The following is a 20365-nucleotide window of genomic DNA, read 5'->3' on the forward strand; positions in this document are numbered from 1 at the left end:
GGTACATGCGCAGCTATAAATCAATTTTCTCAATAACCGAAAATCTCTTTTTCCAAATTAAAATTGTAAACTATGTTGTTCTACACTTCAATAAGCTAATAACTCAGGACAGTTGAATAGACCAACCGAGCATTTAAAAAATGCCTACGGTAGTAATTTACATAAAACTAATAGATCATAGCAAAAGATTACGCATTCAGCTACAAACTTTAAATGCAAATCTATAGCCATAGTCAAAACCAGTTTTATTTTTACCGTAGTGGGAAGCATCGCTAAAACCAAACAATCTTTTTTTTTAGCCATGATAAATGCGGATACGCTAAATCGTCTAAGCTACGTGATGCTTTTAGCACAAATGAGATTGAGGGCAGGGAGTGCATCCATTAAAAAAGACGCTGAGGATTTATAGAAGAAGGGCGGAAGGTTCTTGGCAATATTAGCCTGAAAGCTGTGCCTTAATGAATATCCAAGGGTCCCTTTTTCACAATTTATGGGCATTTATAGGTCCAGCTGTCCATATGGGAAAATGTTTATACCATATCATGGATTGATTCAAAGTGTGGCTGCTTCAAATCGGAAACTCGGAAAGAAATATTGCCCAATTAAAAAATGCAACCAATTTTTGGAAGCAAAAAGGGATATAAAAGTTATTACTTTCTTTAAAAAATATGCCTGGATTTTAATTTATGTGCATACAAAATGGCAATTTCAAATCTAATCCATTATTTTATATTTTTGTAACCATTTATTGTATTTTTAAATGTTTCACCCAGTGGCGGTTCTACTTTGGCCAAGTTTGACATCCTGCATTCACATAGTATGTTCTAGTTTAGTTCAGCCTCCTCCCCCCTCAACATTCTCTGAAAGTTTCACTTTAAAACATTTAGCCTTAGTAATTGTCGTTCTTGTAGTATTAGCAATAGTATTACTACTGTTAGTAGTAGTTGTGTAAATAGCGCCTTTTCATGATTTAACATCCCTCTTAAGTTTCACTAAATACACTAAGTTATTCCTACGATATAACTGATACTCCCTTTCGATAACCTGTATCAACATAGTATGTTTTGTTTTGTTTCAACATCCCCCTCAACAGGCACTGTAAGCTTCAAGTTAATACTCTAAGGCGTTCCTGGAATGTAGCTGATACATTCTTTTGGTAATCTGCGTCCGCAGAGTGTGTTCGGATTAAGTCCAACATCACCCTCAGAATTCCCTGAAAGTTTCATCTTAATACCCTTCGATTCAGTAGTACACGTAGCAGTGGGAGAGTAGTAGTAATCATAGTAGCATCAATTGTAGTAGTAGTAGTAACCGCAGTAGTAGTGATTGCAGTTATAGTAGTAAGCGCGAAGTCCCTTCTGGTTTCTTCAACATCACCCTTAACATGCGCTGAAAGTTTCAAATTAATAGTCGAAGCCGTTCCTTGGATATTGCCGATACGCTCCCTTGACAACCAGCAGGCACATAGTTTTGATTTAGTTCAACTTTCGCCTTCACATTCCCTGAAATTTTCTCTTTGATACTTTTAGCATTAGTTGTAGTCGTATTTAAAGCAGTAGTAGTGTGTACATATTGCCTTTTGGCCAATTGAACACCCCCCTCATCGTGCCCTGAAAGTTTTATCTTAATGCACTAAGTCGTTCCCGAGACACGCTCTTTCGAAAACCTGCATGAGCATAGTGTTATTTGATTTAGTTCAACACACCCCTCAACATTCTGTGAAAGCTTCACTCAATACCCTTAGCCTTTTTTGAGAAAAAAATCAAACACACCCTCTTTCCCAATACATGTAGACAATAGGCAAAGTGCACAACTTAGAGCCCTTCTCCTAAAGGCTGTGATGGTTCATGTCACCCCCAGAGGCACAGTTATGGACCGTTCAACTATGTTAAGCAAAACAACTATCTAAAAATTTTGATCAGAGCAAAAAGGTGGGGGGCTGTTCATCCTCCAATCACTTTTTTCTCTTAAAAAGAACATTAAAACTTTCAATTTCCAATCAAATAAGCCACTTGCAACTTGTTTCTACGATAAATCCTTCCATACAAAGTGTCTCGGCCTAAGCTATGGTGAATGGTAAGTTCAGACCTACTACGTCCAAATGCCCCCCTGTAAGATATTATGATTGTTCTGATTTGTACTGTAATTTCTTAAATTGTTCACAGAATTTGCCCATTTTTTGCGTTTTCTGAATTTAAACAACCTCCTACATAAATTTATGCACATGTGCTCTTTTCACATAACAGCTAAAAGGCGGCTTCCAGTTTTTAAAAACAATCGCTTGGCCTAGAAAACCAAACTTAAGTAGAAGAAAAAGTCTAGTAGGCAGTTTTTCCTTCCCATTTTCATTTGCATTCACCATTGTTCTATAGTTCATCCTATAGAACATCCTCTTACAGATATCCTTCAAATTTCAAACATTTAATCATTAGAGTTTGACACAAAGTGTATAGGGAACCTATAAAAGTGGTAGACAGCACTGATGTCAATAACAGAAATTACCAATACCATATAGCATTTGGCAGCTTCGTTTGACCCAAAACTGTATCACACTTGTCTTTTCAGGTACTACAAAAGCAGGGGAGGGTAAAAAACGAGCAGAATTCTATTCTACCAGCTTCCAGCTGGCAGACATACCAGCTTAAAGTCAAATAACTTACCCAATCTAACCTAGGCCTTCCTATGCACACTGAATTTTGACCTAGAGTAATTCTTGAATAAAGAAAATGCTAATTAATTGTTATTTATATAGAAATTTCTGCCTAATCCTATTGCAGATCATCATATTAAGCATTCAATGTTCTTTGAAATCTTAGTAAAGTCGCCAGACGCTACACTGTAAGTGGCACTAGTAGTGTACAATTCCTATCTTCCCGTGTTAAATGACCGAATACCCAACTGTTATACGTTTCCCAATCTCTTTGGTTGAATACTACACTATTTCATGATCATTTGTGCAAGCTGAGAGACCATATACCCGTATTTGTCGGCATTTAATAATTGTTTGAAATATCTTACCAAAGTACAACAGGAACAAGCCATGGGTAAAATAGCGTACGCGAGGCAATAATGGCAATGAGTATCATAGAATTCGGGAAGCAAAACTGAGGCATATGGTGTTTCATGAATTAGCTTCGTCCCTATAATAAAGATAGATAAAAGCATAAACGAAAAAGATGAGCTTACGAGCAGAATGAGAGAAGCAATAAATTAAAATTTACCTCAGAAAATTTAAAACTTATGCAAAAAAAACACATAAATATTGTATACATGTGTGGAAAACCATGTTGTGACCAAGACGAGCCCAAGATTACGCAAAGCCTCCAATCAGAATGACTTCTTGTCATTCTTAAGCACTTAAGCTCTAAGCCGGCTTAAGCGCTAAACGTAGACTTGAGAAGATATGTTAGTCCCCATCCTGTACTGGTTCTGAAACCATTACTTTTCCTAAGGCCAAAATAATTTTAATGATTTAACGAATATAAAAATTGCAAATTGGACAGTTGCAACGTTAAAAAATTACTGTCGTTTTGACGTTTCGACTGACAACTTTAAAGGCTTTGAACTGGACTTATTAGGATTTTCAGAAACTAGTTTCCCAGGGGGTAAGAAACGTGATGGTAAATATGGTCTAGGAAAAGACAACAGTAATGGCTACAGGCTACTGCGATTTTGTAGGCACATCAATCTAGTTATAACAAACACAGTTTTGGTCATAAAATGGCACATCAGTTAACATGGTATTCACATGAAGGTAAGACAGCTAACCTTATTGATTATGTTATTCTAAACCGGAGACTGGCAGGATCAATACGAGATACTAGGGTATATAGGGGAGCTGTTTTTGACGTTAAAAGAAAAGATCACTATCTAGTAGTGTCTAGGGTTAATTTAAAAGTGAAATTTAGGAAGGGTAACAACCACCCGGGAAGCTATGACGTTTCTAGACTCCAGGATCAGAATTTGAAAGAAACTTTCCGGGAACAGTTGAATAATAAACTGAGAGTTGAAAATTCGACAATGTAGAAGGTGGATGGAATACTTTTCGGAGAATAGTTTGTGAAGTCGCAGATAGTGTTTTAGGAAATCAAAATAAGAGTAATGTAAAAAAAATGTAGAAAACATTAAAATATGAACTAAGGAAATGTGAAGTGAGGCCATGGATAAAATTACCGAAGACCTGGAAAATGGAGTAATCAATCTGGACCTGCCACAGTTAAAGATAGGAACAGGGCCACAGTTAGTGATAAGAATAGAGTTAAAGAGAGACGGGCAAGATTAATAAGTGAAAAATGTCTGAGTCGTCAAGCAGCCTCCGATTTATAGATTATGAGCAAGCGCTTCATTTAGCTGATAGAAGAGCTTTAGCGAAGGTCTTATCCTTGTATGGTATACCAGACAAATAAGTTAAATTGATTAGTGGTATGTGCGAAAATAACACTACTGCGGCTAAGATAGGAAATGAGGTTAGAAGCTGGTTTCGTATTGAATCAGGAGTTAAGCAGGCTTGCGTCCTATCCCCATTTATATGGATCATTTTGATAAACTTTGTCCTAAGGAGCACAGCAAAACAATGAGAGATCACGGAATTAACTGGGGAAGTAAAAGTCTCCTGAACTTAGATTATGCTGATGACTGAAGCATCCTAGATGAAAGTGTTACCAAAATGAATGACCGTATCTCAAACAGTAGGCTGTACGGAAAGTGTGGTTCAATCCCACTTTTTATGGCTATGTTGACAGAAAGGTTGAGATGGCTAGGGTACGTTCTGCGGATGAAGGATGTCAGATAGCCAAAGATTATCTTTTTCGGCCAACCGTCTTGGGCCAAATAAAAACCAGGTCGTCAACGGTTGAGGTGGAAGCATGTCATAAGGAAAGTTTTAAGGGAAATAGGAACTTCTTGGGAAGGGGAAGGTGTAAAGAGGGAGGTGTTGAATATATTGGGATGGAGGAGGAGCGTGTGTAGCTGTGTTGGCTTCAGACGACTTAATGCTACAGTGATTTGTTGGTAAAAGTAGTAGTAATTAAAGTATATGATAAATACATATAACGGTAGTGTATGTATTTTTGTGAGGACTGACGAAAACAAGTTTACCCTTCCCCTAAAAAAAAAAAAAAAATGAAGAGGCAAATGTAACGTTTTGTGTTTTGTGCTTCATGTGCTTATGTATTTTTTAATTTTTTTTCGTAAGTGTAATTTAATCAAGCTAGATTTTTTTATTTATATTTCTTTCTTCTTTTTTCCCATTGATAAAGGTTTTCGGATGTGAAAATTATTTGGACTTGAAAAAAAAAGTTTTATCCCATTTCAAAGTTCCCTGTATTATCAGGTTTTGCCAGTTTTTCGATATTTTCATTTCATTTTAATTATAGATGTGGTCTAAGAAATTACTTGGAATGTGCACATAGTAAACTTGTTGAGTACTATGTTTTGCTCCCTCATATTATGAATTCAGTTCATGCTTTAAATCTTATCTGAGCATTTGATAGTGTTTGCAAGTTTGGTTTACTTTGCATCAACTTAGGATTAATGTTCCTGTGATCTTTATTTCGAATTTTCATAATCGCATTCTTAGCTTTAGCTGATGTTCCATTGTAGATACCTGGGGTTATCTTGAGAGTATTAGAATTTGGCGAAAGTCGTACTCGCGTCAAGATCCACAAAACAAACACTTCTGGTGAACTTCGTATAAGGGCTTCAAGTAATGCCTGGGATCCTAACTCAAGACTCAGTTCTCAGTTAACAAAGGGAGAAGAGAATGGACTAAATGAAATTTCCCTGTTCATCTTCAAACTCTATTTCAATGCGTGGCTCCAAGTGCAGCCTGTACCGTCGGCTCTTCAACTTAATCTTCACTTTTGAAGGACATTCAGAAATATAAAACGACAAACCTAGTAATTGGAAATGTAGCCATAAAGAAGTTATTGGGTTACCTATGATAGTTGGAGAAGGAACATTTTTGTATTTGAATTCTTTGACTATGGTGTCTATACCAATTGTCAAGCTATTCCGATTCTACAAAATACTTGCAGGGAGCCCCCTACAAAATCATTTTGGACTAGTATAAATAACTAGTGAATTTTGATATATACAGCCAGTGCAAATTCTTAGTATCACTGGCATTAAAGCAGATTTTCTGAAAGCCAAATTTTATGCAACGCATGAAAACCATATATTAGTCAAAGCCACTATCCGACCTATACAAGATGTTAATGACATAGCAGAATGTGTTATGGCATTGATAGAGGAGCGCGAAAATCTGCATACTAATAGTGAGGAACAAAAAAGGTTATATCCCCAGCAACACCCTAACAAAAACAAAAAGAAGTTAGCGCAGTAGTCATTTACTGTAAATTAATATCTATTTTTAATTATACCGGAAATTTAAGTAATCTTAAAATTACTTCAGTAATTCATTTTAATGAGTCTGAATTAATGAATTGTTTGGACATTACGCAAATTGAGCTTTAAAGAAATCCACGTCATTTTTTTAATCCGCAATATTTTTTAGGAGTTACCATTTAAAGTCCTAATTACCCTTGAAAGTACCGGTGACACCTCAAAGAGAACACAGGGATCCCCTCCCCCCCCCACCCGCATAAAAAATTTGTAAATGTACCCTAGAACTAAAAGAACTTAAATCCCCCTGAAAATAATCAAGTTTATGTTTAATTTTCTCGATATACCAGTGTGAAATAGATGAAACCTCCTGTATATTTAAACTACCAAGGAAATCAAGATAAAAAATTTTTTGCCACCTGGCTCCATCTTAGGTCTATTCATGAAAACCAGCATTTTGTATTATTTTTCTTTTGTCCGTACAAAACATTAAAGGTCAGAATTCGTGTGCGAAGTTTCATCAGTGTTTCCAAACCGAACGGTGCATGTGGAAACTAATTCGGTAAGTTCGATAACGCTTTTCGCACTGAAAAAGGCTAGTCTAATTGCTTATCATATATAAAGCCAGACAGGTAAGGGGAATATTTCAAAATAACTTGTTGTGTTACGAATGTTTGAATATTTCGTGTCTGTATTACTTTTTTTTGTTTCTGAAGCGAAACAATGAATTTAATATTCGTATTTTATGTGATACAAGTTAAGTAATAAATGTGACACTTTTGGAATGAATATTTGGAAGGGATAAAAAAAAAAGAATAATTGGTCTTTCCAAACAGATGTTCTTGTAGGTAAGTCAACAGCTAATAATTTGAAACTTGCAATAATTTAATAATAAAAAATAATTAATGCACAGCCTGGATTTGTAGCTATTCCATGCAAGGGTTAGCCTATATTTTAAAATAGTTTTACTCGTCCAGTCGCTGGATTTTCACAAATTTTACTGCCTATTAATGGTTGTATTTTCCTTCTGGTACAGCAATCAGGAAAGATACACATTCTAGAGCTACATGATATTTTTTTCGCTTATTTTCTGTTGATTGTTCACATACGTTCTTTGTTTTTAAACTTAGCACCCGTGAGTGTAAAAAACTGAACTAAAAATTAAAGATCTCTTTAGTTAAAAACTGAATTCCCGGTTTTCTTCGTAATGTTTTAAGACGTATATGGTTGCGCATGTTTCCACTGAACCACTTTAAAGAATGCCCTTGGTACTTCAAACTCATCTGGTAAACTCTAGAGCTATATAAAAGTCAAAAACAATTTTTATATTGTACCTTTTATACACAAAAATCATTTTCGGAAGCTTTCTCTTTAATTTTTTTTTTTTTAACATACGACTAAAGGTATGTATACACATTGTACACATACTTTTATACTATAATTACAAGACAATGCAATATACACACTTATACTATGCGAAAATGTTACAAAAATTTAAGGGGGGGGGGCAAATATATATTTTTTAATGTAAGGGAAAACATTATCGCTTTTCCAATTTTTAATGAAGATAAAGAAAAAGAATTTTTCAATGAAAAATGATATTCGACAAAATCAAGGAGATCCATACCCCCCCCCCTCCCTAATTGCCACCACTGCATATATACATTCCCTTTCTTACTACAATGTTTACTTTTTTTCTCCTTTTTTGAGATGAGAATCCAGCGGGGGATATTTTGCGTGAATTTTCTTATCGTCGATTCCATTCTTATTTTCTTCTTTTGCCATTTTAAGCTCTGACCCATATACTTAAATAGCAAAAGGAGTAAGATATAGATGTAACGGAAGAGTTCTTTTACGTAAATAGGCTCCTTCTTTCGTTTCTTTTTTTCTTTGGGCATTACAACAAAAATGCCAATTTAATCTAATTATTATTAACAGATGCTGTGTTAAAAAGTATAAATCTAAGAAAAAAGGAAGAGAAACAAACCAGGCGGTATGTCTTCTTTAGCCACAACATGCCTCCCCATTTCATCAGTCCACTGAACATGAAGCTTGTTCGACATGGCAGGTACGTTTTCATTACTTTCACCAATCGGTTCATCAACCAATCTCACTCTGACGAACTTTTCTTTCAAGGAATCGTCCTGAAAACGACACTCCTTCATCAAAAGATCAATGATCTTCCGTATCTCTAATTTCTTTTCTTCTGGGATGTCTCCCACATCAACAGCCTCCCTCCATTGCTGTTCAAGGGTGAGAACCTCTTTGAAGAGTCCCATGGCTTTCTTGGCTTTAGCATAGCGTTCAATCAATTTAAATTTAAGCTTTTCAGGGTAGTTATAATTCAAAGCCGCTTCCAGGTTTTTCAGACATTCATCATATTTTTTCATTGCATAGAAGACCGCCGAACGATTGGCATATATAACAGCTATCTCCTGAGAGCCAGTCGGCGAGCACATTAAAGATTTATTATACAGCTTCAACGCCTCAAGATATTTCTTATGTTGGTAAGCCTTATTACCCAAGTCCCGATAAAATCTTGAATTTCGATCAGATTTAGCTGTTCGAATTCTGAATGAAAATTGTTCTCTTAATTTAGGTCCAATTTGAGGATTATCTGATACAAATGATATGCTGTCAGCATTGGAAGAGCATTCGGAAAATTCTCTTGTCAAAGTCTGTGCATCTTGAAGCTTCGACAACAATTTCCGATACCGAAATTCAAAATCTTCGAATGTTTCTTTGCCAAGCTTCCAATCATCGAAGTCTATAGTTCCCACCTTCATTGCAGCTCCCAAAATACTATCTGAAACAAAAACAAAAAATCGAATTAGAAAAGTAGAAAATCCAGATAGTAGAAGGATCAGTCAGAGACAATCAGAAATATTTCAAGGGATCAGGTTATATGTGCCACAGACCTGAACCTTGTTTGAGGGGGGGTCATCTGCACCAATTTCAAAGGGTAAACCCCCGGAGATCAGATAACAGATTGAAATTGATTGGAAACTCACCATTTACACCATTCAGCGGCGTTACAACTAATACTAGGAATAAAAATGGAATGCAAACTAAAAAGAATATTATAAATAGAATATCATTCATAGAAACTTTCAGAAATATTTCCCAGAGCTGGGACCAAAGGTTTAAGAATATGATGTTGTTATCTTTAGAAAAAATTATTTTCACTAATGTGTCGAAAAATAAATAGGAATGAAAGGGTTGCATCTGGGGAGTGTCCTCGTCTAGATATTTCTCTTATGTAGGATAAAAAAGTCGAGCAAATCTGCCACTCAGGTATGTATACATAGGCTTTCGATATATTTTGATACTTGGCCGATGGCTTTTGGCCAAGCCCTCTCCCCACCCTATATGAATGTATTTTCAAGGTATCTTATAAATTCCTACATTTTTCAATTTTGTTTTTCCATTCTAATTTTTCAAATGCTTTTCCAAACAAAAGAGTTTCTCCCTCCAAAACAAACTATTTGTACGGTATTCGATTCATTATAAGAGACATTTACAAAGTTGCTATAATTTGTTTTAAGTGAAAAATTCCATAAATGTCACATATTGTATTATTACCGATTTTGTTTCTGTAAATACACCTCAGGTCTAGGAATTCTAGACCTAGAATTCCTAGACAACGAATCTGCTACCTCTCTCATTTCTTTTAAATCCAGGGCCCGTAACTGTTATTTCACATTTAAATTATGGAAGTTGTAATTTTTCACAACAGAAATCAAAACTATCACGGCATACAAGGAATATAGCACTAAAGTAAAAATTAAATTCTTATATGAAATAGTCAATAATTGTTGCAAATCTTTAAATCTTTTTATGAAATAAAGATTTTAAAAAATCATACAATAGAGCATACGGTTCGTAGAAACAGTAAGTAAAGAGACTTGTGTCTATTGCGACCAAACGTCTAAAAAAGAAATTTCTATCGCAGTAAATGTAACAAAAAGACATTTTTAAAGGGAAATTCAAAATACATAAAATTCATTTAGTTTCAACTTATCATGAAGAGTCTCACAATGTTCGTTCGATTTGAGAAAGAGGCGAAACGCCTCCTAAAAGGGGTGCAGTATTCAATCAAATTGCATAATAACACTCAGCACGTCCAAGAACCTTATAGGCTAGTGGAGGTTTTAAGCTTGTATGAGCAAACAAACAAAATTTTGCGTTTTTCCAAGAAATTTAATAAAAATTAACGAAAGTTTTCTACTGCTTTACCAAAAGCATTTACGAGTGTAGAAAACAGGATTGATGGGTAATTATAGGAATTTTATTTACCGATTGCCATTTATAATACTTGTATGAAAAATTGAATTGTATATAGGAAATTTTGAGGCACCCGGAAAACATATTTCATCCTATTCCAGTTGTTCTTATTTGAGCAGTTATTCTTAAGCACTGGCGGCAAAAACTAATTTTGTAGTAAAAAGCAGGGGGAGTTAATGTGCAACTGAACTTTTGGCTTTCATTTTGAAATATGAGATGGCTTTACCGTAAAGAGTGGAGAGACGAAATGGTGGCATACTTCCTCAGACGCGGAATAATTTTTGTCCGTTTGAAGTTTCAAAGCCGCATTTTACTTTCATTTGACAGAACTTTTTTATTTATTTAATAAATCATAAAAAAAACTAAAAAACAGGAATAATTGTCATCCACAAACTCTCCGTGTGGCATTATATACCAAAAGATATGGTAACAGAGCAAAATACTTATTAAAAGAAGGAATCATCAAAATACCTTAGCATCAGATAGTACCAGGGATATATATAATAATTCGAAGAATTTTTATATTTTCATTAATAATTTATATTGATTAATAATTTTTCATTTGATAAATGATTTTCGACTATACTAAGCGCATTAATATTTTGCAAGACTGACTATCATACATAGAATATAATTACACATAGATTTATCAAACTAAGAGTTTATGAGAAAAAAGAGGTTGAACATTAGCCGAAATTTGATCTAAGAATTATCTAATAGTTTACTCGAATAAGCTTCAACAAGCAGGATATTGCCCTGTTAAATAAATAACTGAAGAGTTATCCAACAAGTGACTAAAGAGTCAGACAAAAACCAATGAGTCAGAAAGAAGGTTTCAGAGACATTGCTTTAGTGTTGCCAGTAGTAAAAATCAATAAGTCTTAAATTTTTTACTTATTAGTATTATTTTTTTTAATAAGTACTTCATATGGAAGGGGTGGTGATAGAAAGGTTGAGCAAGGCTCATTCGATTGGAAACTAAAAGTTCTAGTACTCTTTTTAGGAGTAACAAAGTGATTAAAGGGTAACAGCCAAGCCCCTTCTTTGCTACTCGATCCTCCCTTAACCTCCAAAGACATTCGATCAAAATTTTTTAGATTCAGGGGATGACGTAACCTAAGTTCTCCGGGGATGAAATAACCCTAAAATGCCTTGAGCCATGGGTATCAATGAATAAAAGTTGGCAACAGCTTAAAAATGTATTTTATAATAGAAAAGGGCCTTATGTAATAACTGAGATACAGTTTAGGGCGTTAAGTCAAATATTTCAGAGTATATTGAGTGGGGTGATGAACTGAATCAAAGGATACAAAGTACACCCAGTTTGTCAAAAGGATGTATTTACCACATCTCCAGAACCACTAAGGGCATTAAAATGGAGCTTTCAGAAAATATTGAGCGGATGTTGAACTAAATCCAAAGACACTGTGCACCCAGGTTGCTAAAAGGGCGTATCAGCAATATCTTAGGAACAGCTAAGAGTATTCAGTTGAAACTTTCCGGAAATGTCGAGGGAAAAACGAACTAACACATCCTTACGGCCAGCTTTACAACATACATGCAATACCTCAGGAATGACTAAAGGTATAAAGTTGAGACTTTCAGAGAATGTTGAAGGGATGTTTATCTAAATCAAGAAGACACTACTAGTATAGTGTCAAGAGTCTACCTCTTATAACTGAGATATAGTTTAGGGCGTTAAGTCAAATATTTCAGAGTATATTGAGTGGGGTGATGAACTGAATCAAAGGATACAAAGTACACCCAGTTTGTTAAAAGGATGTATTTACCACATCTCCAGAACCACTAAGGGCATTAAAATGGAGCTTTCAGAAAATATTGAGCGGATGTTGAACTAAATGCAAAGACACTGTGCACCCAGGTTGCTAAAAGGGCGTATCAGCAATATCTCAGGAACAGCTAAGAGTATTCAGTTGAAACTTTCCGGAAATGTCGAGGGAAAAACGAACTAAATCAAAAGACACTTTACGTCCTTACTTCCAGCTTTACAACATACATACAACATAAATAAAGTACATACATAAAGTACAAATACATACATAAAGTTGAGACTTTCAGAGAATGTTGAAGGGATGTTTATCTAAATCAAGAAGACACTACTAGTATAGTGTCAAGAGTCAATCTAAAGCTCAAATTTCGGAAGGGTACCTCCCGGGAAGTTATGATAATGGTAGACTCCAGGATGAGAAGTTGAGAGAAACTTTCCAAGAACAGTTGAATACTAAACTTGAGAGTTTAAAATTTGATAGTGTGGAAGAAGGTTGGAACAATTTTAGAAAAATAATTTGTGAAGTTGCTGAAGGTGTCATAGGGAAGAAAGCTAGGACTGCAGCTAAGAATATTAGTGAAAAAGCTTTATGTTTAATAGAAAGAAGAACAGACTTGTACAAGAATTATCTGAGTAATTATCTTAAATATGGTGGCTCTGGGGTTAGAAATAAGTTACTGAAGATTATGAATATGATTTTTGAAAAAGGGGAAGTACCAAATGATTTTAGGAAAACCTCACTTAAGCCACTTCATAAGAAAAGTGATAAATATGAGTGTGGTAATTATCGAGGCATTAGTCTGGTCTCTGTAGGTAGCAAATTACTTAGTAACATGATACTTTTTAGACGGAGAGATGCCGTAGACAAAGTTTTAAAAGAAAAACAGCGTGTTTTTTACAAAAGGTAGAGGATGCGTTGACCAAATTTGCACTCTTAGGTTAATAATTGAGAAGTGCCTGAGTTGTCAAACACCTTTGGTCCTTAGTTTTATAGATTATGAGCAAGCGTTCGATTCTGTTGATAGAAGAACTTTAGCAAAGGTTTTATCCTTTTATGGTATACCAGACAAATACATTAAAGTGATTAGTGCTATGTACGAGAATAACACTGCAGTAGAGGAGGGGGTACCAGCCCCACGATTACAATACCTCTTTGAATCCCGATCCGGACACTTTTTTTTAAAAATCCCACGATCACCACGTGGTTTATGGTCCTAATATGGGCATGGAATCCTTAGGGAGAATGATTGCGTAATCGGTCAATGACCTCTTTTTCCTAGGTCGATTTATTTGATGTTTCTATGTGTAATAACTCCGGAACGAAGGTTGCACATGCGCATTGAATTCTAACGGGAAACAATGTTATTGATCTAGGACTCGAGGGGGAAGTGAATTTCCAAGAAATTGATTGCGTAATCAAAGTGTGTCAACAACAACAACAACATCGGCCTTGACATTCACTGAGAGCGTGCACTTACAACAACAACAACATCGACCTTGGAACACCTGTGCTGTCGACCTCAATTCACCTATCGTGAATCAATAATTCCCCTTAGAAACAACAAATTAATTTCCCCTTCCTTGACGGATCAATCAATCAATGACATCATCTGTCAGACTTTAAAAATTTTCGCCTAGAAACATTTCTCCAGGAATAGATCCAAATCATTAATGTCTTTGCCTCGGGAACAGTTCTACTGGTCGAACTCCAAAAGATATTAATAACCAAAGGCCATGGAAAAAATTCTCGAAGAAACATCTTAGCGATGAATTGTTTTAGCGCGCGAAAAGGTTTCTAATTAATTTGAAATGCATTAGCGCAGAGATGTCAATAACAAAGGAACACGCTGAAATTACGTTTAGGGATTATTTGGGCGAAACTCTTTTAGACAGGTTATGGGATTATTTCGGTGAAACAGATAGAGACATTTTAAAAGAAGATTTTAGAAGAGAATTTAATGGTGAAACTCTGTGGTCGTTATAATACACAAGTTTCATTTGAACAGTGTTGTGAGGTCCTCTAACCCAACCCCAAAGGGTTCCAATCCTCCTACCCAACCCCGAAGGAAGCCCCCGGTCCTCAAAGGCCCCCCAAGCTCCCAAAGGATCACCGGCGCCCCCAAAGGCCCACCCCGACCCCCAAAGGCCCTCCCCCGGCCCCCCACAGGAATTATTTACTGACCTTCAGTTGTTGTGATTTTAAAAGTTCTGCTTTTGTTTTCTAAAATCATCGCCTAAAATGCCTCAAACTTTTTCCCCCAAAGAGACACATACACAGAGACACACACACAGAGACACAAACAGAGACAAACACACAGAGACACACACACATAGACACACACACAGAGACACACGCACAGAGACACACAAACATAGACACACACACAGAGACACACACACAGAGACACACACACAGAGACACACACACAGAGACACACACACAGACACACACAGACAGAGACACACACACAGAGACACACACACAGAGACACACACACAGAGACACACACACAGAGACAAACAAAAAGAGACACACAAACAGAGACACACACACAGAGACACACACACAGAGACACAAACACATAGACACAAACAAAGACACACACACACACAGACACAGACACACAGACACACACACACACAGACACACAAACACACAGACACACACAGAGACACACACACACACACACAGACACACACACACACACACACACACAGACACACACACACACACACACACACACACAGACACACACATACACAGACACACACACACACAGAGACACACAAACAGACACACAAAAAGACACACACACACACACATACACACACACACAAACACAAACACACAGACACACAAACAGACACACACACACAGAGACACACACACACACACACACACACACAGACACACACACACACAGACACACACCCACAGAGACACACACACACACACACACACACACACAGAAACACACACACACACAGAAACACAAACACACACACACACACACACACACACACACAGACACACACACACACACACACACACACAGAGAAACACACCCACAGACACACACACATAGACACACACACACAGACACACACAGAGACAGACATACACAGAGACTCACACACAGACAGACACACACACACACACAAACAAACACAGACACACACACACACAAAGACACACACAAACAGACACACACAAACACAGAGATACACACACAGACACATAAACACAGAGACACAAACACAGAGACACAAACACAGAGACACACACACAGAGACACACACACAGAGACACAAACACAGACACACAAACACAGAGAGACTCACACACAGAGACACACACAAAGACCTACACACAGAGACACACACACAGAGACACACACACAGAGACACACACACAGATACACACACACAGACACAGACAGACACACACAGAGACACACACAGAGACACACACCAAGAGACACACAAACAGACAAACACACAAACAGACACACACACAGTGACAAAGAAAGATACACAAAAACTCAGAGACAAAAACAGATAGACACACTCACACACAGACACACACACCGACTAACAATGTGGGAGAAACATAGACAGACCCACACTGAGACACACATACAGACACACACCGACAGAGACACACCAACAGAGACGCAAACACAGAGAAAAACACACAGAGACACACAAACAGAGACACACACACATACACACACACACAGATACACACACACAGAGACACAAACACAGACACACACACACAGAGACAAAAATACACACACACACACACACAGACACATATACAGAGAAACACAAACATAGACACACACACAGAGACACAGACACAGACAGAGACAGCCAGAGAGACACACACAAACACACACCTACACACACAGACACACACACACAGACACACACACACAGAGACAGAATCACTCAGACAATCACAGAGACACAAACACACACAGACACAAACACAGAGACACACACACAGAGACAAACAGACACAGACACACACACAGAAACACAAACACACACAGAGAAACACACAGACAGACACACACAAATAGAAACACACACAGAGAGACAAACAGAGACACACACACACAGACACACACACACACTGAGACAAACACACAGACACACACATAAACAGAGACAGACACAGAGAAACACATACAGAGACACACACACAGAGATACACATACAGACACACACAAAAACAGAGACACACACACAGAGACACAAATACAGACAAACGAAAAGAGACACCAATACAGACACACACAGAGACACAGAAAGAAAGACAGACACACACAGACACAGACAAACACACGGAGACGAACACACGGCGACACACACACAGAGACACACACACAGAGACACACACACAGACTGACACAGAGCGAGACACACACAGAGAGACACACACACAGACAGACACACAGAGACACACAGAGAGATGGAAATCCACAGACACACACACAGACAAACACAAACACACACACAAACAGAGAGACACACACAGAGATTCAAAAACCCAGACACACACACAGAGACCCCCACCCACCGACACACACACAGCGACACAGAACCACAGACTCACACCCAGAGACCCAAACACAGACACAAACACACAGACAGACAAACACAGAGACAGACTAACAAACACACACACAAACATACACACACACACAGATACACCCAGACACAGACACAAACACAGAGACACACACACACAGACACACACTGAGAGACACTCACTCAGAGACACATAGAGACACACACACAGAGACAAACACACAGAGACACACACACAGAGACACACACACACACAGAGAGACACACACACAGACACACATACACAGAGAGACATACACACAGAGACACACACACAGAGACACCCACACAGAGACACACACACACAGAGACACACAAAAAGAGACACACACACCGAGACACAGATACAGAGACACACACACAGAGACACACACACAAAGACACACACACAGAGACACACACCCCGAGCCAAAGACACAGCGATACAGACACAGAGACACACAGACAGAGACACACACACACAGACACACAACCAGACACAAACACATACAGAGACACACATACAGAGACACACACAGATAAACACAAACAGGCACACATACAGAGAGAGACACACAGACAGAGACACACACACAGACACAAAGAAAGTGCGAGACAGACAGATAGACAAACACAGACACACACAAACAGAGACAGACACACAGAGAGACAAAGACACAGACACACACACAGAGAAACACACACACAGACACTCTCAGACAGAGTGACACTGATAGACACACACAGTGAGACAGACACAGACAGACACACAGACACAGACACAAACACACACAGAAACACACACACAGAGACGCACACAGAGACACACACCCAGAGACGCACACACACAGACACACACACACAGAGAAATAGACATAGAGAGACTCACAAAGAGACACAGACACAGACAGAGGGACACACAAACAGACACACACACAGACACAGAGACAGACACACACAGAAACACCCACACCAACCGACCCAGACACACAACCACCCAGACCCACACAAACACCCAAAAACCCACAGAGAATCACAGACCGAGAAACTCTTAGAGACACACCGACACAGTCACAAACACAGACACACACTCTCACAGAGACACACCCACAGAGACACACAAATAGAGACACACATACAAAGACACACACACACAGACACACACACACAGACAAAGTGACAGAGACTCGCCAAGCCACAAACACCCACAGAGAAAAAAACACACACAGTCACACAGACACACAAACTCACCGTCACAAACAGAGTGACACACACACAGAGACACACACACAGAGACACACCAACACATAGACACACCCTGTGAGACACACACACAGAGACAAACACAGAGAGACACAGACACAGAGACACACACAGCGACAGATACACAGAGATACACTCACAAACAGACACACACAGAGACACACACACAGAGAGACACACACACAGACACACACACACAGAGAGACAAACACGGATACACGCACATACACACCCTCAAAAGGAGCCACACATGTTTCTTTAGTACCTACGCAATTAAGCCTAAATGAAGATATTTATGTAGAGCTTCAACTAGACCTGGCTAAGTTTACAAAAGCCAAGCTCTTTTTATGCGAAAACACACAAAATCAGAAAAAATTTACAATGTTACATTATTACCTACACAAATAGACTAAAAGTGAAGATATTAATGAAGAGTTTCAACTAACTATGTCTAAGTTGACTAAAGATAAACTATTTTCTTGCGAAAACACACAAAATCATAAAAAATGTTCAATATTCCTTTAGTACCTACGCAATTAGGATTAAATGAGGATATTTATTCAGAGTTTCAACTAGCTATGGCTAAGTATGCTTAAGACAAGATATTTTCTTGTGAAAACACACAAAATCAGAAAAAATAATCAATGTTACTTTAGTACCTACTCAATTAGACTAAAAATGAAGATATTTAAGCAGAGTTTCAACTAGCTTTGGCTAAGTTTGCTAAAGGCTAGCTATTTTCTTGTGAAATCACACAAAATCCGAAAAAATAATCAATGTTCCAGTATTACCTAATCAATTAGACTAAAAATGAAGATCTCTATGCAGAGTTTCAACTAGATATGACAAAGTTTGCTAAAGACAAGCTATTTTCTTGTGAAAACACACAAAATCAGAAAAAATGATCAAAGTTCCTTTAGTACATACCAAATTATACTAAAAAAGAAGATATGTATGCAGAGTTTCAACTAGCTATGGATTTACATGTGAAAACGCACAAAATCAGAAAAAATGATCAATGTTACTTTAGTACCTACGCAATTAGACTAAAAATGAAGATATCTATGCCGAGTTTCAACTAGTTATGGCTAAGTTTGATAAAGACAATATATTTTCTTGCGAAAACACACAAAATCAGAAAAAATTTTAAATGTTCCCTTAGTACCTACTCAATTAGACTAAAAATGAAGATATTTATGAAGAGTTTCAACTAGCGATGGCTAAGTTTTCTAAAGACAAGCTATTTTCTTGCAAAAAAACACAAAATCAGAAAAAATGATAAATGTTCATTTAGTAAATACACAATTAGGCTTAAATGAAGATATTTATGCAGAGTTTCAACTAGCTATGGCTAAGTTTGCTAAAGACAATCTATTTTCTTGCGAAAACACACAAAATCAGAAAAAAAATGTTAATTTTTAATTTAGTACCTACGCAATTATGATGAAATTAATATATATATGCAGAGTTACAACTAACTATGGATTTTCTTGCGAAAACACACAAAATCACAAAATATATTGTTAGGTTAGATTAAGTTAGATTAGGTTAGGTTAGCCTACCTCCGCACCCAGATAGGTTAGGTTAGGTTAGGTTATGTTAGGTTAGGTTAGGTTAGGTGAGGTTAAGTTATGTTAGTTTAAGTTAGGATAGGTTAAATTAGGATAGGGTAGCCTTGGTTATGTTAAGTTAGGTTAGCCTAAGTACGCATGCGTACGTAGGCTAACCTAGCCGAACCTAACTTCATCTAACCTCTCCTAACCTAACATAACCTAACCTCACTTAATCTAACCGACCCAAACTTAACCTAACCTAACTTAATCCAACCTAACCCTAACCTCTCTGCGCGCGTACGGAGCCTAACTTAACCTAACCTAACTTAATCTACCCTAACAATATTTGGTCTGATGTTGAGTATTTTCGCAAGAAAATAGCTTGTCTTTATTAAACATAGCCATACCTAGTTGAAACGCTGCATAAATATCATAATTTCAGCCGCAATGCATCGGTACTAGTGGAACATTGAACATTTTTTCTGATTTTGTGTGTTTTCGCAAGAAAATAGCTTGT

At 37.3% G+C, this 20365-nt stretch overlaps 1 protein-coding gene across 2 annotated transcripts in view; it reads right to left on the reverse strand.

Annotated features, from left to right (window-relative positions):
• The window catches only part of LOC148956702 (protein-lysine N-methyltransferase SMYD4-like), a 70934-nt gene that overhangs the window by 21272 nt on the left and 29297 nt on the right, over positions 1 to 20365 (reverse strand). For both annotated transcript variants that reach the window (XM_089086825.1, XM_089086833.1), the window contains exons 2-3: positions 8330 to 9148; positions 3019 to 3140 (exon numbers count right to left, since the gene is read on the reverse strand). In XM_089086825.1, the coding sequence (XP_088942951.1) occupies positions 3019 to 3140; positions 8330 to 9148 (941 nt within the window). The remainder of the gene's footprint in view (positions 1 to 3018; positions 3141 to 8329; positions 9149 to 20365) is intronic.

The sequence above is a fragment of the Artemia sp. Qi Xiang Cuo genome, chromosome 1 (assembly GCF_049724085.1).
Source record: "Artemia sp. Qi Xiang Cuo chromosome 1, ASM4972408v1, whole genome shotgun sequence".
Classification (NCBI taxonomy): Eukaryota; Metazoa; Arthropoda; class Branchiopoda; order Anostraca; family Artemiidae; genus Artemia; species Artemia sp. Qi Xiang Cuo.